This window comes from Cyphomyrmex costatus, unplaced genomic scaffold (assembly GCF_001594065.2).
Source record: "Cyphomyrmex costatus isolate MS0001 unplaced genomic scaffold, Ccosl1.0 scaffold222, whole genome shotgun sequence".
Lineage (NCBI taxonomy): Eukaryota > Metazoa > Arthropoda > Insecta > Hymenoptera > Formicidae > Cyphomyrmex > Cyphomyrmex costatus.
This window is the reverse complement of record NW_017276280.1, coordinates 277,041-302,741: the sequence shown is the minus strand read 5'-3', so window position 1 is coordinate 302,741 and position 25,701 is coordinate 277,041. Positions and strand designations below refer to the sequence as shown.

Here is a 25,701-nt window from a genome sequence, read left to right as displayed (position 1 = left end):
ATATTTCCGTTGAACGAGATTCAATTATTAATAGTAGTATTGATTATTCCGCGCAATAATTTATATAATTTCTTGGTGCATAAATGCAAAATGAGATTTTCTATCCAAATCATTTTATTCCATTAGAGGCTATTTTATTATTCCTAACATTATGATCGTAATGCGACTCTATTATTCCGCGCTATCAGAGACAGCCATGGGGAACGTTAAGCTTCAACGATTCGTCGATGATTGTCGAAGGTAAGAATTGGCGACGATTCAATAAAATTTAACTGCGCGAAAGATGGTATTTCTCGTCATGTATATTTTCCGCATCGAGCAATAGCGATAAAAGCTCAAAGTATGAGAACCACTGGATCCATTCACGTCGAAAAACGCGTGCGTTATTACGAGAAAATAACAGAAACATCTCAGCGTTAATTGACATCCGCGAAAGCCTGAGAAAATACTGTAGTAATTATTTACGTGAAACTATACAGTGACTTAGTAATAATTTAGTTAGTCGGTAAAAGAATCCTTTTCGCTCCCATCCCTGATCACGTGGGGCTTTTACGGTATCATGAGTATCGAAAACACGAGATTGACCGAATCGGATCTTCCCTTTTTTTTCTCTCGAGAACGACGACGGAGTCGTTCATTTTTCTCTACCGAACTTTCTTTTTCCAAAAAACAAAGCGCACTCCCGCTTGCGGCCCACTACTAAAACTGCTGGCGGTGCTTGCACGCTCAGAGGTAACTAATTAAGGCTACGCACTGACGACTAATTAGTGGATGCCAGGCTAAACAATCAGTAAGAAAGGTGAACGTTGTGTACGATCGGGCTGTTTCTGAACAATACTGTATCCTCTTTTAGTGACAAATAGGACGTGATTAAAGACAGTTGTAATAGAGATAACAATTTCCAAAGAAATCGACTCGAAAGATTAGGATTAAAAATACAAACTTCCATTTTAATATTCCTATAATTTAGAAATTTAATTTGAAAAATAAATGATAACATCTTCAAAAAATATCAAATTACTTTTTTAATGAAAAAACATTAAACTGTTTAAAAATTCTTCGTCATCGTAACTTTTTGTAGTAACAAAAGAACAATGATTTTTCTAATCAATTTTTAAATTTTTGTTTGAAAAATCAATCCCACTATGAAATTGTAATAACATAAATATCACGAAGAAATACGATTGTTCAGAAACGCCCAGCATATTATATACTTATGTGCCTGCTGAAATAATGTCGACGACGACGCACTCGCACGATTCTTTCGTATGGGGTGCGATTATTCTTTTTTAACGAGACGTTGTCCGCCGAAAATTTCGCGGTACCGATGTATATACGATTATCGGATTCACTCGCGAGAGAAAGAAATGGCGAGCGACGTAGCCGACACGATCGGCGATTAATTAAACGAAGGACCAGAATTAATTAGTTACCACTAAGTCAAAGGCGGCATTGTTCGAGCATGCAGCAACCTTCGCCCGTTCAAAAAATTATTTGTCATGTCTCTCGCCAACTAACACACCGTGCCACGATCCATTAACATTAATCAATGACAATTAATAAACAGTTCCAAAAAAATAATAATAATCATAGTAAGAAGAGTAATAAGTATCACAGACTGTGCCGCCATGGCAGCCCGTACGTGAAGTAATGACAGAGAACTAACAAAAAAAAAAAAGAAAAAAAAAGGGAAAAGAAAAAAATATCGAAAGAAATTGCATCGAGAGAAAGAGAAAAAGGAAACGAAACAAGTGATACGAACATGCTTTCTCGTGTCTGTTGCGTTTGTTCTTGCTCATTATTTTTGTCACACGCGATCATCCTCGCGGAGATTCTCGTTAGCTTGTGCAATATGCATCCTGATTTAAACGATATGTGAAAAAAGAGATGGAAGAACGCACGAGAAAGACAAAGTAAGAAAGAAGAAAAAGAAGAGACGGAGACAAAGTGAAAGGAAAAAAAAAAAAAAAAAGTAAAAAACACGATACTGAAAGTCGCTTTCACAAACTACTTCGCAGCTTTGTAATGTATATACGTTATGAGTGCACATATGTTGTTAATCGTACGATACTGCCAGGACGGATTATCATACGTGTGAAATTACAATATAATAAATATGTGTCCGCGTGCATATAGCGCTAACGTTTCAGCGAAAAACGTATATACACGCAGATACATATGGCATATCGGTATAGATATATATCAATATATATATGTAATGTATATATATATATATTCACAGGTGAATCTCATATGAAGGCAAGCCAAGGCCACGACATGAGACGTGCAAATTAAAAAAGGTAATAATATTAAAAAAGAAGCAAGTAAAAAATTCTCTCCCAAAACCGCTCCAACCACAACCAAGCACAACCACAGGCAAGATACGGGCCTTTATGTCAACGAGACAGTCATCAACCAGTGAATGTGGCGCATTACCGTGATTATTATATGTAATAGTAACAATTTAAAAAAAATATCTATATATATATAATGTATGTATATATATACGTATGAGGTATACGAAAGAGGCGGGTTAAATCGACGAAGGGAAGGGATGTATGATAGGGAAAAGTGGGGGGAGAGACATGTGGAGCTGGTTGTAGCGGACTCGATCGAATAATTCGATTAACTGATCCTCTCGTTAGTGATTCCTTCCAGCTTCCGTTCGCGCTATGGTCATAGTCGTGAACGTCAAGCGGAGCAAGTTAACCGAGGTTAACGTTAATCGACGTCGAGTGCGTCTGGCGTTCGTGGAATTAGGGCTTGAGGACGACTCGCAGGACTTGGCGAGGGAGGAACGAGGCGGGAAGCTATATTAAGTGGAGGGAGAGACGAGTCGACGGTGTGTCCCGATTAATCGAACTGGCGGTGTGAGTGAATCAGTATAAATACGTATATAGAGAGGACATACACGCAAAACAAAGCGCGGCGACGACACGCCGAGGACCGGGGATGGATTAATCGATTAATCTGCATTTCGGACACGAGAGTTTTTTTTTTTTTTTTAAGGCGGTCTGGCGATACGATACTGCGTGAAGCGACCAAATAGTGTGTGCCAAAAGAGGATTGTTAATGATCATTATATACGACATACTCTCGCAAGTCAATCATACGGAATTATTATGTATACGTAACGTAAATACCTCATGCTTTTACCACTGGACAGATAGAGCCCTAAAGATTAAAAGCTACCAGGCGAGACTTTCGTATCATTTCTCGGAGACACTCGGGGAGGATTTATGGGGTGTCTCTCCGCGAGGTTACACGACGCGCCTCTTTTCCTCCGACGCCCCTAGCGTTTGCGTTCAAGATTTGACAGAGATTAATTTCGCATACTGCATTATATGTATGTATATAATACATCTTCTTCTTCCTAGACTATTAATTCCAATAATATGTATCATTTCCATCTCTTTTCTTTTCCGGAATTCGATCTATATTTCTCAGGGTACATTTTTTTTTTTTTTTACGTAACGCAGAGAGATCCAATAGTACGTCAATTTGATATAATCAAGACAGACTTTCCCTCTTCTTTCTCGTAAAGAACGAAGACGGAACGGAGACGCAGGGCTGAGAAAAGAAGCGCGTCCAAGCGGATAATTCATCTCCGGATGCGCCGCAGATTCTATGCATTTTGCAATCCTTGCACATTCCGTGCCTACATCTCGTCGTTGTTACTTGCTACTTGCTCCTGCTTTAATTTTTTCTTTTCTTTTTTTTTTTTGCTTTTTGTAGAAAGGGACCCGTACCTTTCGGAAACCATCGCATTCTCCGGCCTCTTATTCGATTATCGCTCGTATCTTCAGTCTATCTCCGGGAGTCCTTTTCTTGTGATAGCATCGGTCTTCCGTAAAAGTCCTCTTTGGCCTTTCGTATTGCGACACAAACAGCTGTTCGGTTGCTTTCTTCGTGATGTTCTGCCACCGTTCCTGGTTCTTTTGTGCCGTTGAAGTGTCACAGGACATTTCAGTCGCAAAAGCACTCGTAATAATGTTTTATAGTATTTTCTAGAAGATGGATATTCGTATAAATCGAGACGCGTATATACATATATCTATTTTCCAGAATATTTAACGTATTTTTGTTAAAATAACTGCGTTTTAGCAATTCCGAAAATCTTGACAAAATTTTAAGTTCGAGTTTATTTTTCATTTTTGCTTTTACGAGCGAAAAGTCCTACGTGACTTACGTGTTTTTTTTTTTTCTTTAACACTCCGTAATCATTGTCGTGTATTCAAACAACGTAAGCGTAATCTCAAAATAAACAGCCTACAGCATGCATCATCAAAATCGTCGTCGTCGGCATACAATAAGTTTTCGGAAATCATAAACGCAATAAAATTCGAAGCCGATTCCCTGATTCCGCAATTTCGAGAATCAATAATATTCATGCGCAATTTTCAGCTGTCGCGTCAGAGATTTAAATTTAGAATTAAGCGATTTGTCTTCAAGTTCACGCATAATGAACATCAGACGCCGCGTCGCGGAGGCAATAAAATTTCGCACGTCGAGGGAGGCAAATCTTTTTCTCTCCCGACAGTAATATCAATTTCCCTCGCACGTCCCTGACGCGACCGCGACAGCGCGACTGAAGTGAAAGAATTCTGACACGAAAGAAAATTGGAGGAAGGAACGAACCAACGGGAAGGAAGAAGATAGGAGTGCAGGGGAAAAAACGGTAGGAAAGCGGTATGAAATGGAATGAAAATTGTTAGAAGACGCGGAATGCTTCGAGAACTACGAAGCAGAGTAGTAATATCGCCGTGAGAAGTGTGAGGTGTTGGGATAGATGAAAAGACAGAGAGGTGAGCGGTCCAGGAAGAGAGGAAGGACTCAACTTCCGGATCCTTCCTCAGACAGTGAGAACTCTTTCTCTTCTGCGTCCCTTTTTCGTTATCCCATCGCTAAACTGTCGGCTCGAGGTTGTACGCTCGAGCGTCACTCGAGAGAATTTCGAGGGAGAGGAAAAGCGAATCTTTTTCTTAACACCGCACTAACGCGTGGATTGCTCTCAGAGTAAAAGGATAAAGCATGCAACTAAGATACTTTCGCGAGTATGCCTTTGAAAACAGATTCACAGAAAGTACCGAATGACGACGATTCGATGAATTAGACGAAGAATAGAGCCCGTCGACGAAAATGTCACGACTACTTATAGCGGAAAGTTCAGCGGCGGAATACTTCCGCAAGAAGACCGAGAAGTGTGCAAAATGAACACGTCAACGGAGCGAACGCATAGTTAATAGAAAGAGAAAACTAGAAAAGAGGCAGATATAGTTATAATGACAAAATCGCGCCTGCTTTGTCTGTCATTGTTTTCTTTCCAAACTATTTTTTTTTAAATCTATTAATTTTGCTATTTTTTTTGTAATTAAATGAAATTTGGTAACTTCAAATTAATTAATTATACATGAGATTATCAACTTATATAATTTGATACAAACAATTCTCATATCTGCCAATTCTCTGTTTTTCTCCGATAAACAATAAATACATGCATGAGCGTGCAATCGTGAGAATCGGTTTTCGATTGACTCGTCGATATACGGAAAGCAAAAATTCCTCTTTATTCACTGAGATGTGACAAATCGGTCCGCTTGTATGCCACGCAGATTTGTTTCAACGACCAACGAAGAACAAGTTGCCTTTGTATCGATTAACGATATGCTTCGTTACTGCTCGTTTTGCTCCAAGCCTCGATAATACAGTTTGTCATCTCGTGGCATTAATAAAATCTATTTTACATAATTAAATCAAATTTTACTACATACACACAAGCAAAAATATAATTTTCTTTTAAAACTCGCTGCAATTAACTACGTAAAAGAAAAATGCGGGCATTTATACACGTCACATTTTATTTATATCCGCGTGATAGAATTTTCGAAAATTGATATTCTTCAAAAGATTTTCCATTTTTCCGCAAAAACAAACTTTTATCGAGCTTTGGCGCAAAACTGAAATATTGTTAATATTCGATGAGAAATATTAGTGTTTGTTCATGTATAAAATTTGGTTTTGTAGAAATGTTGGTTTTGTAGAAAATAATTATTTCCTCTTTACATTTGTAAATAATTATTTCCTCTTTACGTTTTCGTTTTATGTTCTCGCTTAATTTATCCATCTATTTTGTCATTTTACTCGGCCGACTTCTCAATTCTAATAATCTGTTATAATCTAAATACTTTCATGCCCATTTTTTTCGTAGAACACTTAATCGTCCACACACAAACACTTACTTGACGATCAACTATGTAGTCTAATCGCTATGCAACTAATGTCGTGTCTTAATCTATCAAAAATTGTCTGAGTAAACCTACTTTCTACGTTTGTAAAATGGGGTATTTATGGCACACGATTGATCGATGGATCAGTAAAGGCGAAATAAATCACGATCGCGTCATTTATATATAGTTACTTTATAGCGAATTACCCCAGTTTACTCGCCTGGCGAGTAATCGATGTCACGCTCTTTGGAATGTCGGTTTAACCCTGTAATAGAGTACAGTCATGCGGTTGCGTAATACTGTTCTACGTTCTCGTGGATTCTGCAAGTGCGCTTTAACGCTAAGCTCGACAGCGAGCGATCACTCGCTAAATGTAAAAATTGCATTATATAAAAATAGACTGCGGAACGAACGCGACCAGTGTGGATGAGTTAGAACCACTTGCAGAACCACGTGAACTTGATGCTACATTTCGTCTAATTGGCATTTTAAAACGCAGCTATATCTCTTCTGTCCTATGTAAAAATGTATATGTAATCTACTAGTTACACAAAATATCTAAAATAACGATCACTTAATCACCATAATTAATACCCTGTGTTTTTGGCACGGTAACTTACGTTCTAAAAATATACCTGTTATCATTTTGATAATTGACGACAACAAATCGTTACATTTTACGAAAATAAAATAATACATAAACGAAGTAAATGATATAAAAAAATCAGAATTTTCCTTTCTAATCTCGATTAGAAATTCGTAGAAATATAAAAAAATCTTATATCCTCCTTAATAATCTATTACCCTGTACTCGTTTCATTACATCTAAATACCTAAGTTAATCTGAAATCATCGCGTAATTTACCTGCTATTTCACTTTACGAAACATTTCCACATTTGTACTAAAATATGAGCAAAATATAGCGAATCAATTATATTACATTTAAAAAAAAGCGGAAAAACAGTTTCGCGATACGTTATATTCTGTCATTTTGAGTGAAACAGTTGTACATTTAGATAATGGAACTACCATTCAGAACGGTAAATATATAATCAAAAGCGGAAATACGTCGATGTTAAATTCTGATTTTACAAAAGCAATATTTTTTCTGTATAAAAATTTTTTTCCGCTTGCAAAAAAAAAAGCGTAAAATAGAAATATTTAAATAAATAAAATCGTATCTTCTCAATTTCCAGCCTTTGTAAAAGTGGCATCGAAATTCAGCGCGATGGTAAAAGCATCAGAAGTTTGCTAATTCACGACTACCTTCTCGCTGCGAGAAGTTCAGAATACATCGAAACAACGCAACGCCTCCAGGTTTTTACCCGGAATCGTGTCTGTCGATTCTTATCGACCGCCTCACTAATCTGAAGTTCATGCGCTTCGTGACATACTACAAAAGATCGTAAATTGCAGCTAGGCGCGATCGATTTCGTAACGATTAACTGCTTCCGCTTTGAACTCGCCATTTTACACGGACAATGCGCGTTACAGTGCGGAGAAAAATGCGATTCGATAGGAATTATCTATAATATAATGCTTTCCAATATTTGCGATGTCACAATAAATAAATATTACATGATGGCATTTTCGTTTAACACGTTTTAATCACAATTTTTCTTATGTAACGTGACATTTTATTACAAGTTACTTTTATGTCGACTCTCTCTCTCTCTCTCTCTTTCTGTTCTCTTTTCTACTTTATACAACGCATTTTCCTCCGCACCAGCGTAAAAGCTGTTATTACTTTTTGTAGCTTTTTCACCGCGAAGTAGAGACGGATGATAAGATAGGAGGACTTCGTTTCGGCTCGAGGGAAACAACAAAAGAAAAATTGGTTGTGTAAGAGAAACTTAGGAATGGCTGAGCATGGTTGTTATCTCTCCTGCTGGATGATAGAGAAAAGGCAAGTACAATAAAAAAATATATATATATATGTATAAATAACAGGAGAGACAGTCTTTAATCCCGAGCTGGCTGAACGACGAGCAATTAGTTGTAGGTAAATAAATATATTCTGGACCACCCACCTTGCTTCTGCTGGGATCATCGAGAACCCTATAAAGAAAGAGACGCGAGAGATCCCGTTTTCGTGCGCTCAGCGAGAATTCTGCCAAGCGCCCATTTAAGGTCAACGTTAGACCTGTGTCACACAAGATCCATCACGATCACCGGAAACGATACACGAGAGCACCACGCATTGTTACGTGTCGCTCTCGCCGGGAGACGCGGCTCGAATGAACCGAGACGACGGGAAATTGAATCAGATTTTCAAAGCCCGTCATTTTTTTTGAGAAACTATCGCCACACAAAAGCCTCTTCGTAAAATAAAATTAACTATCAATAATTAATTAATACTGTTTATAATATTTGTAATTTATCTGAGAGGCTTAACTAAATTCAAACTTACTAAAAGATTAATCTGATGTATTGTCGAATCTAAAAAAAAAAAAATATCTGTTATATTTAATAATCTGCAAATTAAGTTGATTAACTTTGCACAAAAGGATTACATTTATAGATCCGACTATTAAAAGATCGGTATCCTCGCGTGAAGAATCATTCCGTCGACTCTATCCATTCGACGGCGCGTCTCTACTAAAATCGCGAAATAGGAACTGTTCCTCCGGACGGAATGTATCGACGTGAACGAAAAAAATAGAAAGAAAAAAAAACCAAGGACTTGCGTCCTTTCTCTATATGTGGCTACTATACGTGGCTATTCGTTTTTGGCTTGGTCGTGGTGTGTGGCGGCTATTGGAAAGATTTTTAAATAAATACGTTATCTCGAGAATGTTTCTCTCGCGCGATACTGAAGAGATAATGATGATCCGCGCGCTCGCAACAAGACGAGGAGCGCGGGAGCCCGTCATTGTCATCATTGTCGTTGCCTGATTGGTCGTTGCCTTCAGGAGAATCCGTGACAGTTCTCACGGATCTCGAAGTAGAGATTCAGCAGTGCCGGCTCCGGCACGTCATGGAAGCACCTACCCTCGGGCCACTGTACGCACACTGCAACAGACAAAAACAGACGCTTCTTTAAATCTCGTGTTTCTCTAAAAAACTAAAAAAAAAAAAAAAGAGAGTAACCATGCGGAGAATTTTATTTCGCGGTTAAAACAGTTTTGAAATTCATATAGAGAACTTTTATTGATAAAGCCGCCGTATTTGTCGCACAACTGGCGAAGATAATTAATAGAGTATTTAACGATGTTTGCAATTACCTGACGTAACATACTACCGGAACGTATTATATAGGGCAGATGGTTATTTGAATTAAGCCGAAAATACCCTGTCATCGTTAATGGTTTACTAGTTAAGAACCGTATAGTTATATCGATGAGCAATTTCACCGTAAAGGAAGATAATGCGATCGATACGTAATGTGATTTTTTTTCGCTGCGCGCAATATTGTTAAGCTCTAAAGAATTACTGTGTCACTATCTAATTTGTTAAAAAAAATGTTACGCTCCAAATTATGTGACTATCTTAACGTACTTCAAAAATAGAATTGTATAATTCAATGGTATTACAGCATGCAAAGATTGTAAAAGAAATTTATTCGATCGATATCAATTTGAATTAACATCAAATTACACAAGATAATTTGGTGCACAGCTATATCCTGCAGCTGTGATTAAAACGCCCGTTCTTATTCCCCATAAAGTTGCACTAATAATCGCTGGGCGTGGTTGATTGATTGCCGCTAAGTTTTTAGGGCTCGAAGGGTTGCGCTACAAGCTTATTTTTCCCACAAGCGTAAATTCCTCGTAAAATTCCTTCTCTGAAGAGAAGATTTCTCCGTAGTAAATTACCCGTACGTTAAAATAAAAGAAAAAGTGAGCGATACTTACGTTAATGCTCATTGCAAAAAAAAAAAGGGATGGAAGAAATTTATAATTCGGAGACAAGTAAAATTGATCGACCTTAAAGGTCTGCTGTTTCACTGATAATGTTAATTAATAATAAATTAATAAATATTTTATGATAATTGCGTTTGAGCACCTATTTATGGAAACGACGTATCTTATTTAACGTGAAATATTAAACACGTCAGACAGTAAATTTTAAATATTTACTATATTGTGCTAAATTCACTATATTGTGTTATATATATATACGATATATATAAAACCAAATCTTCATGATAAGTGAAGAATATATATACGGATGGAAAATTAATTTTATATCTTCAGAAGGAGACAGTCAGCGCTTCTCTCTTTCTCTTTACGTAATTGGCCGCGGAAATTATGTAACAAGAAGATTGACTCTATCAAGAATGACTGCAAACTATCGAAGGCGCACTCCTGCGTCTTATAAAACCCGAGACTGCAATTTTCTTTCTAGAGACGCGAACGCACACACTTCGATTTTGTTCCCGTCTGAAGAGATGAATAAGACGAGACAGGCGAAGTTTGATGCCAAGCGCGTGATTTATGGGGCATCTTTTTTACAAAATTATGCGCATAAAGATACTTTAAAATCAAATCAGTTTTTACGAACTCGGAAAAATATGCGCCTGCACGAATCGCAAAATTTCCACTTTTATAATGTAATAATAACGCTCGCCGGTGGTCGACGAGAGACGAGATCACGTGAGAATTCACGAGTTTTCATCGCCACTTCACTTGTGCTCTACTAACATCAATTATAAAGCTCTTTGATCGAAATCCATTTGCAATTAATTGGTAACTTTATGCCTTCGTACAGTTAATTGCGAAACGGTATTATCAGTATCTCAGGATGCGGTCTATCAAAAGAATCGATAATTATTCGTTACTGTCTGAGTAAACAGATAAAATAATGTATTTCCGATCAATATAGAGCATGATAAGTGCAAGAGCTATTTATAAATACTACAAACGTAGTATATTGGCAATTTTCTGCTTCCTTTTAACTTTTATGTACGTACACTAACAAAAATATACTGAAAGCAAACGAACCGATAGATTTTACATAAAAGAAAATTTACTTACAATAAACGTAAATATTAACTCAATTAAAAAAAATAACAGTTAAATAAAATTAATAACGATTTTTGTATCAAATAAATATATAATTACACGTAGTGCACGTTTACTTAGAACTATTCAAACAAATATTTATTAAAATTTAGTCAAGATGAAATAAATATTCCATCATGATAACCGAAATTTTGATTGACACGATCAGATTCTACCGGTTCGTTTAATTTTAACCATACGCTTCTCAGTATAAAGCGTAATTCAAGATGCTACCGCGATCGGTCCAGCGACTCCGTAACAATGCATTAATGATCCATTGCGCGTAATGGGGTGCGCGATTTCGCATACGTTCAGCGTCCGTGGCTCTGATGGACGCGAATACAGCGGTGGGATTGATCGTGCGATTGCATGCCACGCGGCTGTATCTCTGGTAAAGCAGTAATGAAACGGAAGGTGGCGAATTACTCGCTCTCCTCTCACCCCGGCTACCGATTACCGACGGGGTGGGTCAGCTGGTATCGCATTGGGGATGACTCGTAAGCGGGATGCCGCCGGTCACTCGATTGTCCCCCAGCGCGAGCGTGCACTCCTCGCGTCGGATTTAACCCCGATTTTTTGTCAGATATAGCGAAGCACGCGCCGATGTAACATGATAAAAACGGGAACGAGCAATTGGAATGGCAGACCTTCGCGATAACGACTCGCCTTCGGGAGGGATAACAATGAAACAGGCACGTAAAACGCTTGATTGCAGAACGCTGCTGCGTGCCTAAAATCGTGGAATCCAAAATTTCGCGTAAATTTCACTGAATTTTGATTGAATTTTACTTCATAAAATAAAAGCCATTTGCGCAATGGTGAATCTGAAATATATTTCGTGTCGGCGTTTTATTTAGATGATAATCATGGTAAATGCAAATCTTGCATTTTCTGGTCTAATTAAAAACGTGCTGTTTTAATTCAAATTTTGCAAAATATTTTCTATTTGATATTAAAATCTAGCTTGTATGTTACGCTCTTTGAAATAAAAGTTTGTTTAATCAGAATAAAAGATTTTCACATCTGAGCTTCTAGATTCTAATTTACACCAACATGCATTACATTTGAGAGATTTGTTTTCCCTATTTCTCCGATTTCTCTGTTTACGAAAATAAATTTCTGACTCGGCGAGAAATTAATTGAAATTCAAATACAAAGTTTCTGCGAAAATATTATTGCGCAAGCGATATAATGTATTCTAAATGGAACAAGAAATACTAAAGATAAAACGAGATTTTTTAAAATTTGACCGCGTATCTTACCGCGTATTATTTTGCTGCCGGAAATTGTTTCTTCTTTGATTTCACAAATGAATAGTGCGGCAGAATTCATCATTGTAGATCACACGTAGGTACGTGAGAAAATAGAGAAGAGATAAGTTTAATAAAAACGGAAATGTAGCACGGAGAGGTAAAAGTTAAAAATAGAGATAAATATATATGGAGTATCTTTTACATAATAATTTCAACGTTGTAACTTTATCGAAGTTCCATATGAGCGGACTTTTAGACTATGTTTCGATGTACAATATTCTACATTGTATTATACTAAACAGAAAGAACGATTTTGTTAAAAAATATCCAAAAACTTAACTCTAAATACAGATCTAAAAATAATTTTGTTGGACCATCAAAATAATTACACAGAAATCTAAACATGATAATTAAAAGAACAAAACAGTACTGTAAGAAGTTTTTTTACATTCCAGCAATCAGTTCTACATAAATATTTTGATGGTCCAACAAACGAAATTATTTTCAGATCTACATCTAACAGTTAACCTTTTAGATACTTCAGCAAAACCATCCTTTAGTACATTTAAATTTTCAGCGCTAATAGTGTATATTGGAGCACGACCTTAATTGCAGCAAATGATAGAATAATAAAAGAAAACGAATAGCATAGAATGGTATCAAAAGACATCGAAAAGACAGTTCTTTCTCTCGGCTGCACTAATTTTCGTAATTGCTCGGTGCGTGTAATTTAGGTAGTGTTTACGTAAGGAATTCAACAATGCAGAAAATAGGTAGCTTCGTCTTGCAGCAAGCACGTCCGTTTACTCACGCTCGTATGCTTACCGCACCGCTGCGTCGAGTGCCTGCTCATTTGCGTGAACGTAGCTACTTTTGGGACAAAGGTGTAATTGCGTTTTGCGGAGAATAGTTGCCACGAAGAAATCTACAATTTCACTCAACAAAATCCCCCCCACTCCGGTGAACAGGAGTGTGATATAATATGATTTTCCTCGATATTTCGGTATATCAGGTCAGCACACCTTTATAGACATGACGCGAGACACATAAAAATAGACGCGCTCTTCCGTCGTATCTCTACAAGGCCCGATTTTCTTCGTAGAAGCCTGCCGGTTTATTTATCGAGCACGGCGGACAATAGTGGCCCGTTTTGCATAAAACTTATAGGATATCTCGCGACGAGCCGGCGTATCGAAAATATATCATGCAAATATTACGCAAACACGTTACGCGGTGGCGCGTGAAATTCCGCTGCCGTCCCCAACCGTCCGGGGCTCTCCCTTTTGTGCGTTTTTCGTCCGTTCCGCGAATTTCTCGTGCGAAAATGCTGGCGCGCATATAAAACACGTTGTAATTCCATTAAACCCCGCTTCCGGTATTAACCGCCGGTGTAGCCATGGATGGCCTGGCTCCGCGACGGGAATAAAAATAAAATTTTTTAATAAAATGAAGCTTCCCCGCACCGCGCGTCGGTCGAACTTTTTCGTTCCCGCGCTCATTTCTTGCCGATGAATTGGCGAACTGCGCCGTGCACGGAACGCGAAGAAACGAGTGGAAAAGTTTTGGAAAAGTGTGCGACCCAGTCGCGAGATAAATGCGAGAAGGATCCCTTTTCCCTCTTTCTTTACGCGACAGAAATGTTCCTCGTTTCAACAGCACTGCCGCTTTGTAGATACCATCGCAGCTGTAAATCCGATTGTAAGAAGAGTGCGGCGTTAGCCAGATAATAATAATCTCATTATTAAACGGAAAAGAAAAGGAAGGAAGGACGAGGATCTCTCCAATCTTAATCTCAAAATAAAATTTTCTTCAATACTGAATATTTTACGTTTCTTATTGAAAGAAACGTAAAGACGGAAAGAATATATTAACAAAATTATGCCGAATGCTGAGAAATCGGCAATAATAACAGAAATATGCATGCATGAGGAAATATAAAAGGAGAAAGACACGCAATTTCGAGGAAGACGTGGTACGATTTTAGATCCATAAAAGTTTAGATCGGCAAAGTTAAAGCTATACCGAAGGTAGAGTTTCTTCCCGCGGAAGTAAGATATTACGTGCGATATCTCGATGCGTTGCACATTCGTTGCGGCCGCGCTTTTTCACGCGCAAGAAGGGAATAAGTAAATGTGAAGGCAGTACGATTCGCTCGGAAAAAAAGAGAAGCGTGTAACACGATTTGAGAGAAACTGAGAGAAGAGAGAGAGAGAGAGAGAGAAAGAGAAAGAGATGAAGGGTGCGCGCCACGCGAACGCGAGCAAATGTATGCATGCCGTGCGACGGGGCGTTATTTACGCGACAATTAATGAGCAGCGAGACTTTGCGTAAATTATGGACATCACGTACCACGGTACCGAGTGTTCTCACGGAAGCGGCGAGCGGAAGCGTCGTGAAACGCGAGCTGCTACCAAACGGCGGCGGAGCGAAGATAAAGCGCAGGGTGAAAATGTCAGGCGTAATCTTAAATATTCGCGATGCCTTGTATCATCAAAAAGATTTCCGTCGCCGTTACATTTATGCGAGATTATACTGCAAAAGGCGAAAATGTCACTTGATGCGGTAAGACGCGCTAAAATGATCTCGAAAATAACGCAAAGCACTGCTGGAGACTTTAAGTGTGACAGAAATACGCCAAGAATTACGTGATCGTGATATTTTCTAATTGGCTGAAGTAAAAATTTTGTTGAATAAATTAATACGTAAAATAATTACGTAGAAATCTCAAGCGTAATAAGCAAAACGTGCAAAATTATAATATGAAAAAATAATTAACGCTTTCGTATCGTATTATCTTTGTCGTTCATTATTTATCATAAAAGAAAGACACGTACAGTATAATTTTCATTCTAGCCAGCAAATATCACAATCACGTATCTCTTGAATTATATAGAGGTGGACATTAAAATTGTCAAATATGCATAAATTTGGCGTATTTTCAGTCAATATGTAAGTTTCATATCAAAAAGACAGGCATATGATATATTAAAGTTAATTCGAAATGAAGTGCATTTTTTTAAAATAAAAGTCGCGAAATTAAATTCTGTTGAGATGTATAGTGTATAGAGAGAAATTATTTCAAAAGCGAACATTAAAATTGTCAAATAAATGAATTCGGTATCGAGTTAAGAGGATTGAGAGATCCGTACCATCGTTGCTTAAGAGAAAGTGGGACGAACGGGGGCAAGTATGCAATTTTTATGACACTGCTTCTGTAAATCCCGTCGATCCGGGATATATATAAGGGAGGAAAAACATATACTAGCGGTGGAAAAGCGGGTCGGTGGCGCGGCGAAACTTGTCTGGGCTCCTTTCAACGTTATTTACACACGTGGCGTATTACGCTTGAGGTATGAGAACAAGAGCCCACCATGGCCGGGAGCGAAATAAATTTTAGATTTTGCACTTGCGAGAACTTTTTGCGCATCTCATTACACTTCAGATTACTACGTAATTATTCTGATAATGCAACAAAATTATTTTCGAATATGTATCTAGCTAAATTTTTAGATGCACTTCAGCAGAACCGTCCTTTCCGCGTAGTGAGACAGAAATAATGACTTATTCTCGAAGGTACTAGAACGAAGATTAATGACTCTATAATGAGGCGAATTACAGCATCTATATATATTATATATATATATGCTGTCAAATAAATTTCTCTATAATTAGACGTGTGCCACTTTTATAATTGGGTCGATTCGCGACTGATATACGCATTTAACTGTGTAATTGTAGATTGTAATAATATCGCGCAATATATCAGCTATTTTTAAATGCTTATTATAAACCTGGACAATTAATGATGTGTTACGTAAATCATATCGCGTGTAAAATAGACTAGATTACATGCGTTATATTAAATTACACGTCTGGGATTGTATGAGCCGTAGCTAATTTCTGCTTCTCTCGTACAAAAATAAAAATGGCACAATGAGAAATTTAATTGCTCCCAATCGATTCGTCTGGGATCGATCGTTTAGTAAACAAAAAATTTTGTTTCTTTTCTAATATTATTAACATCTGAAAGAGCGCGCGTTAAAAGTTAATGAAATATGTACAACTTAAATGTCGTCTTTATCATTTATCTCACGTCCCCAACTTTCTAGCCGTATAGTATGAGGAGTAAGAAAGATTCGTGCAGTCTTTCACAGCGATTAACATTTCTCATCACGTTTAGTAACTTCGCAATTCTTCCTGAATTAAACCACGATACCTCCTAATTGAAAACTTCAATAAAGAAACCTTTTTTAACTCTATTGAAAGTCACAGACACCGAAAAACGTCGAGATACCACTTTGATTTGTTAACACTGCGACATCGACTGTTGTTGTCGAACGCGGGACTATCGTGAGGTGCGAGGTGTCTCGGCCATTCCACTTCACCGAAAATCGACAGTTGTCGGTTATTAGAGGCGTCGCGGCCACGCGTGCCACCTGTACGCGCCAAACGGACCGAATTGATCTTAACGTCTCTCAGAGCACGCCCCGAGGGCGCGAGCCTTAGCATTCCAATAATTGCATGTCGCGTGCGTGGGCACGGAGTTAAACCTTGCACACACAAACCGTCACTCAATAGGACGTTGCCTCGACGTGGGGCGAGAATCAATTCAGTCGCTGGACACGAAGTCCCGTTGATTTGATCGCAATTAAACCGGGGTGGACGCATTGCAGCTACGATGCCAAACACGGACGAGTGACTTTAAATTTAACGTTACATCAAAACCGATAATCCGACATGGGGGCGCGAGTATTTCCATAGTTTTGATTTTAAATAAACTTTTAATCGGATTTATTAAAGGGATTAAATTTAATTATAAGAAATAACGACAGCCCCTTAATCCTAAATAATTGAGATATTTATTTGGAAAATTTAAGCAAGAATCTAAATAAAATGTCTGCTGCGTAAAGCTGATTATGTGTACGAGTTAAATTTACGTACAAATTCATTAGAGGTAAATAGAATTAAATTAAAGGAATGCATGAAAGAAAAGATAAAGTAGATAGTCTGTTGCTCGAGAGCCTTGCTCGCATTTGACCGAAATTGTGTTACGGTTATAATTGGCGATGCCGATCAATGTCGATGTCACTCGACGTCCTTTGTGGGCTCGAGAAACTGACCAGAATTATATTGACGTTAGGAAACACTTGGCAATGCACATCCAATCGTTATTACTGTTTTAAGTGCCGATTATTTATAACATCAAAGTCGTACTGCTCGACCTGTGAAACTCTCTTAAAGAAGATTCATACGCAATACATCGAAGAGTTGTGACAAACGATAACAAAATTAAGCCATCTATTTATGCTAACAAAACCTTAAAGCTTGTTAATGTATTCGTTATTATCGATATTTTACCATTTGTTTTACAAAGTATATAGGATTTTTTTTATTATAATTTTCTAGCAGTACCTCCTCTCTTTTATCGCAATATTCTTCAATCGATGGCACTGAATGTAAACTCTTCAGTCTGTCATAATCAAAAATTATATAGTCGTATCGTAACTGTTTTATAACAGAAATCTAGCATGATTGCTTTTATTGACTAATAATTATGTAAATAATTTTGTAAATCCCCCGTGTAATTTTACAGATATTCCGTATATAGTTTATGGAGAATTCTGCACAGCTTTCGGGCATTAACTGTGACCTAGAGATATCTGGCAGACTGAAGGACTTCACGGTGTAATCAGCGAAGAGCCTATTTGAGCAGTAGCCGGTTACGTAATACCACATATTTGCAACGTGTTCCTCTTCACAGCTGGTGGTCCGTCAGATAATCCGGATTAAGCCGCAATTTAAATCGGGCCGTACGACCGGACCGAGGTTAGATTTAGTTTAAAACTCTCTAGCATTACGTGTCGTATGCTCGTAATGGACGTGAGCACAGTGCGAAATTTGTCCAATTTAAACGAACAAAAATATTTTATATACGACACTTCTATCGAGCGGTCACGCGAACTCTACATAATTTTACAAGCGCAGCTAATTTTACTTAAAATTCCATTATAAATTCGAAACGGTATAAAACATCGTGGAAAATAAGTTAGAGAGTAACTCTTTGCGCTCAAGATTTTCTATGTAAATATATACATACATTTTTCCAATATAGAATTTGAATTTTAGATTCACGTAGCTAAACCAAATATTCTTGAAACATACATATACAAACACAGAACGTAAGTGTGTAAAGGTGTGTATGTGCGTAACCATGTATAGAATATTTTTGTCCGCCTACATCGAGCAAATTTCCCATTGCGATGCACGGCAGAAGAAACGCGCAAAAGAGAATCGCGAAATTTAAAACGCCCTGTAAAACTTTTCTTCGTCTTGTTGCGCAATAAAGAAAGACTTTTGCATCTTTACATCAACGAAGTTGCCGAACGCGGAAAATGTATATATTTCTCGCGCAATATTCTCCGGGAAAATACGCTCGACGTTTGTACAGCATAGATCGTGTGTGATAGAAATGATATACGAGCTATATTTTTTTATTATTTCATGCGATAGACCGCTGTTCCCGTGCGAGCAATACGCGCGATCGGCCATTTCACGAACCGCTTCCAAAAGCACGGTCGTATTTTTCTATCGTGAGTTTCTACTACATTCCGTAAAACTTCAATTTCACGCATCAAATATCCGCAAGTATAATTCATATCGATAATCCGAATATAATCTAACGTTAATGAAAAGATAACTTCTGTCCAAGCAATATACTATTCTAATTATTAAATATACTAATTATTAAATGTAGCAGTGACTGCAAGAAAAATAATTTTAAATTCTAGTAAAATTATATCTGCCCAGATTTAAGGTTAGGTCATAAAATATTTCCAATATTTTCGCTAATATGCGATCCGGTAATATGACGTCAAACACCCTACGTACAATGTTCAAGCACTAATGGAACCCTGTCGTGAGCTTGGAGCAAGTAGTATCAAGCGGCTCGGGAGAAAGCTCGAGGGACGAAAGTTACGGGGAGATAAAATAAGAAAGTTTCGACCCACTTACCGTTCGGCACCGTCTGCGGTTTTTTCGTCTGTACCCTCGCCGTTGCGTTGTTCACCTGTCGAGTTAAAAAGAAGCAGGCATTAAAACAACCGAAACTTTTTTTCGAGACAGATTTTCAACTAACATCACCCATCTTCAGGATCCACGCGTGGCCATTTTATCGTGGAAGATTTTAAAAATCTCTCCTTAAAAAAAAAAACCAACGTAAAACACGGAAAAAAAACTTCGGCAAGTTGAGATTTATCGATGACCAATTAAATTCAAAGAATCCAAAAGTAACACCTGAATAAATGATTAAAGTTAATTATCAGCAATAAAATAACTGGAAGAGAGAGCTCCCATTAAAATATTCACGAACGTGTAATAATAATTATCTAAAGTATTAATGGAACAAACTGTGGTCGCATAAAAGCGATGTAATCATCATAGAAAATGCGTCTGAGTCGAATAAAATGTGAGAAACTTTGGCAATTTCACGGGGCCGCGCGCGCGGATCCTGTAATCAAATATGCATTGTTCGATGCAGAATCCGATTTGCAGGGTGCAATTTGCAGCTCTACGGCTGACTTTGTTCATTGAGATATTGTGATTTCAATTCAAAATACGACAATCATACGTATTCCTGCATCGAACAAGCGAATTATGAGTAATATTTAATAAACGATTAAAAATTATGTAGACGGTTGCACGCTATTTTCCACTAATTGGTTTTCTTCAATGCGACCCGTTTCAATTATGTCTATATATTGAGTTTATGTGAATTATCATTGTTTCACGTTATATGGTTTATACAAATCGCGTATATTGTACGTACATATGCATATGTACACACGATGGGTATTTAAATCGTGCAAACGCTACAAGTTTTCACTTGAATTCAGATTTTTTTTGCCATTTAAGTTTGGCTTTTGATACGTAAATTTCGACTCAAGCATGTATAAAATTAATTTGAAAAATAACTCACGAATTTGTGATTTCTGAAAACGCATATTTTGAAAAATTACTATCAAATTCACGGATCAGTTATGTTACTATATTTCGAAATACATCCGAATTCAAGGAACGTTTTTTTATCTTAACATTAAAAAACATATAACAATAAATGAAAATCTCTTTCCAAAGCAAAAGACATTTTCTCTTATACGGTTTCTAACTTCCAAAATAAAAAAAAAAACCTTTTTCAGTATATGATAAATTGTGAACAATGTATGATAAATTGAACGAGAAGTTTGAGATAAAATTAGTATTCTCGTAAACGTTATTTGAATGATAAATGTACATCAGACATATTGTGTGTCATATATATTTTCAAATTAAAACTCAGATTTTTATTTTCAGAACAGGAAGATGCTATCTATTACATTTGGCATTAGCGTTATCTTAGAAGTTAGAAACTGCAAGATTCTTCGCGGTCGACGAATTTAACGCTCTAGTAACGATCGATAATTTATTATCCGATAATGCTCGCATTATGCAACTTAATGCTGATTTGCCGCTTTCTAATAAGCATTACCAATATATGTTTCACACAATCGGCCTTTCGATCCGCGAGCTAAATATCGACAATAAAACGATTTTAGCCGCCATATCGTGTATCGTAACTAATATAGCGGTCACGTACAATAAACGCTTAAATAGCGTGCGAACAATTCTCGCGTTTAATCTCGTCGACCCGCAAAGAGAGCTTTACATGCGCGTCAATTATGAGAGAAAGAGAAAGAGAGAGAGAGAACAGAACGGAGGAGAGCACGATGTATGTGATGTGGTTAAATAAAATCAAACGTGTCGAAGGGCGCAACTAATTTGTTTTGTTATGCACCTTACGGATATCAATTCCACAGGACAGTTTAATGAAAGTAATAAAAAAAAAAAGAAAAAAAAAGCAAACAATTGCCCTTTTTGCACCAATCGGGTTTCCTCCACTTTTTCTATCTCTTTCTTTCTCTCTGTTTGCCTCCCTTTCCTTCTCAACATAACCAAGAAAACAATGGCACAAGCCTTCCGTCGATTTCCGATTATTTCAATTTCGCTCAAGTACCTTCGCGTCTGGCAAAAAGGGACGAGTTTCCGGGTGGATCGCGACTTGTTTCGTTCTTTATCGAACGCTTCGCTTACCATGGGTTCTGCTTTGCTTTTTGTATCCTCCACCTACCTATCTAACAACCAGCCGTCCGCCTTCTCGTTTTCCTGTTCCACTTTGCGCCCACTTCAGCGGGGGTACTATCGAGACACAAAGGGTCCGCGGTATCGTACCATACAACATCGTTTCTACATTTGAAACGCGGTACGAAAACGCACATCGATTCATCGCAAATGTTTCCATGAGACCAATTGACATTGAGTTGATTGTTTGGATTTCTTAGCGATACATTTTATTTACTTTGACTTTCCATCAAAAATAATCATACAAATTGGTGATCCACGAAGATTGTATTGTCATAACAGATAACCGTTTTAACAACGTTAAAATATAATAAGTTAGAGTATTGTAAAAATAATACAATTTAGGATAGACACAAAAAAGTTGTAATCATTACTTGTTCAATATATGTACTCAAATACATATGTATAATTTATATGAAAGGCACAAGAAAAGAACGATTTTATTAAAGTGTCTAAAAATTTAACTAGCTTCAAAATTAAAAATAATTATGTAGAACAAAAAAATGTCATTCTATTGATATCTAAAAGAAAAGTGATTTATTTTTTCCTTTTACGTAACTGTTATATTTAATAAAAAATATTTTTTTAACAACAATCATAAAATATACTTATTACTAATTTTATCATTATTATGTGCTTAAAACAAAAATTTATTTTCTTTTGAAAAATATTATAAAATTGACCGAAGAGAAACGACTTTATGTAACAAGCAAATAAAAAATGTGTTTATTTAATAATCTTAATTAAAGTAGGTATTAAATTTACTAGGATTTTAAAAATATATTTTGAATAAAATTTAATGAATGTGAATTTATGATATAATTTGCAGATATTTGAACAAGTACCTATTCGTTTTTTCCGTGTATTAATTAATTCATGTATATGTTATTCGTAAATTGGATTTTGCATCTCTATTTATTTTTTCATAATCCTAATTTAACCTTGCAGATCTTTCACAAAGTGCATTTTTCCTGCGATCGTAACCGAGGTAGCGAGTAAAAATTATTTACGCATTTCGTTCTCGAATTCACGGTAGCTGAAACGCATCTTGAGCAGCGCGTTCGTGTATTGACTCTCACGAGGATTGTGAGTTACGGGGCTTACTCAGGCCAATCACGCCCGACCTGGCGCGGCGCATCGTCGAGCAATTTGCATTTTACGATCTTGTTTCCGGCAACGAAGGTTTGGTGGCTGCCGTACATCTCGCGTCACAAGTACAGCATGGCTAAACGAACATTATTGGAAAATGGAGGCTGACGGTAGAGTCGTTGGATGAAGATACAAAACACGTTATGTAACGATGTTCTCATCATTTATCTGGAGTAGAAAATTTCAAGGATGATATGTGGAAAATTATTTTTATTTAAATTATTATCAGAACGGTCAAGATGAATTTTTTAAAATTCATATCAACGTTAACTATTGGAAAAAATAAATTTGGACGTTCCTCTTTTTTAAATTCAGTTTTTGTCAATGTCCAGGTACCATTGTGCCGCTGTATAAAATGTAACGTTGCAAAAATCGCGCGCGGCTGCACTTTAACGAACAAACAAACGAGCGAAGCGCGAATCGACGGATATGTAGGTACGTTCGAATTGCGTAAATCGATCCATGTCGATAATAAACAAGCGTGTCCGCGCGTGAGCCACCTTGCTCTGACAAACAATTGTGGGGAATTTTTGTTTGCGCGTGTCGCGGCGCTCGCGAATCAGTGTATATTGCATTCAGTAGAGTTCAGTCGACGGGAAGCACCACGAACGATGTGTAGTCCGAATCCCACGATTGTTTTGCAAATTATACTCGCTGATATTAATGATGCCCAGCTGACACCAACAGGCAATTTCAATTTTAGATGTTATCGCTTATCTATGTATATCCCTTTATAATGCACACTTTGGTAAAACGCCATACATATATGTGGTATTGTTGATCCGAAATTATACGATCTTCAATAGCAATACGAGACAATAAAATAATAGAGCAAGGTAGTACTACAATTTCGAACGATGGTACAATTATAAACGAAATAAAATTTGAATGCAATTTTCATAGATCAAGTTTAATTTTTTCCTGTATGATATCTTTTAACACCCTTCCTATACCTACAATAAAATTAGGATTACCAGCTTAAACCTCGAAAATTGGAATATTTCATTTCATTCAAAATTTCACCATGTTAACACTGAGAAAAAAAGTACTTGTAACCATAATTACATGTAACTATAATTATGAGTATGACTATTACTACTATATCAGTAATAATAATTATACGTATAATTCTATTAACAAATATATGCAGTTGGCAACAAAAAATAATTGTAATGGGTATTATTAGCATAAATAATGGTTGGAATTACTATAAATTATAATAGATCTATTTTGATGGTAATTTCAACTATGTTTGTAGAAATAATAATATTAATTATAGTCATTTTCAATTGCCATCAGTATATATTTGTAGACAGAACTATACATATAATTATTACTAATATTACAGCAATAACAATCATAATTATAATAACATGTTATTATAGTTGCAAATATTACAAATTTTTCTTTATTGCGAAATTGTATTGCTTCATTTTATTGCGATCAAATTTTTTTTTCAATATTCTCTTAAAAAGCAGATATAAATCGCGAACCATAAAATGGATCTGTATTTCTATTGAGCTGCTAATTGTGTAATAACGCGCGCAGTGCAGTTAATTTTAGTGCATTAAGCTTCACTCAATAAAGCATAGTAGATATACGTAGAAGTACATATAAGCGCATATCGAATAAAATTCAAACGATCAAGATAAAAGAATGGAGATCGATATCTCCATATATCACATTCTCGCCCTTGATGGATCTCATCGGCGTATATCGAGGAAGGTTCTAAAGAGACAGTCACGGTCTTACGTGGCTTTATTGATTCGGTAAGGAAAAAAATTATGGATGCAGGCCACTGAATAATATGCAAACGACAGGGTTGCAACGAAAAAATGCATCGGCGGCCTTGTTATGCCACTATCTATGTAGCGTGAAGTACCGCCTAAAATTATACGTAAATCAATATCACAAACTTCTACCCAGAACGCTTTTCGGCCAATGTTATCACATGTTTAATCTGAAGTGCCGCTTTATATTTACATTATGTGCGATTCTTATAGCAGACGACTGAACTGACAATGAGTTGTGCAAACATATTGTACTTAACTTCCATCTACAATCATATTTTTATTCTCTTCATCTGATTGTGAGTTTTTCTTATACGGCCCAAATTTTTGTTACTGTTCTATTTCAGTTTTAAAAAATGTGGAAAAGTTCAAAACTATTTTTCAACATCTCTGTTATATTACTAAATACAGTTTTTAACTAAAATGCTAAAACCTTTATTTAATAAAAATTAAAATTTGAACAAAAATGAGGCAAAAATGGAGCTCGTTTAAAAATACGTAATCTACAATTAGCAATAAAGGATTCATATTCTACCCTCTTTTATTGCGGAAAAATTTTAAAATAAAATTTTGTTTCTGCCAAAAAAGATCCACATTGTAGATAGAGGGTTAACATTCAATGTGTAACGATAACAAACTGCAATACTACTCTATCTCAGTGCATAACACGATATTCTTTATAATTGCTAACTAAATTTATGCAATTTGCAATATAACAAATTCTTGTAATAATAATATAACAGTTGTAACATAAACTCAAGGAATTTATTCTTCAAATAAATATTTCTTTTCAAAGTATTTTTAGACCAAATATATATATATATATATATATATAAACATCTCTTCTGCACCAATTTCCAACAACTTAATGAAATACCATTTACTTCTATCCTGCATAATACCACCACCGCACAGTGCAATTGGCTGCGGGCAGCAGACCGATGAAGGTAAAATGGCCGCATTAATCAAGACCCAGGTACAAGGGCGATCGGCATTCGAAGGATTTAACAATTGACGCGATTCTCCCCGACAACTCCTGCCTGGAGAATCCACGTTTCCCAAGCACTTATCTCGTTTCTAGGGATCACAGGGAGGCGGGGGGGG

General features: G+C 36.7%; 1 protein-coding gene across 1 annotated transcript in view; it reads right to left on the bottom strand.

Moving 5' to 3' along the window:
- Nucleotides 1-25,701, bottom strand: part of LOC108773798 (RNA-binding Fox protein 1) — a 264,406-nt gene that overhangs the window by 34,422 nt on the left and 204,283 nt on the right. The window contains exons 8-9 of the mRNA XM_018539732.1: nt 19,496-19,550; nt 9,220-9,240 (exon numbers count right to left, since the gene is read on the bottom strand). Of these exons, the coding sequence (XP_018395234.1) occupies nt 9,220-9,240; nt 19,496-19,550 (76 nt within the window). The remainder of the gene's footprint in view (nt 1-9,219; nt 9,241-19,495; nt 19,551-25,701) is intronic.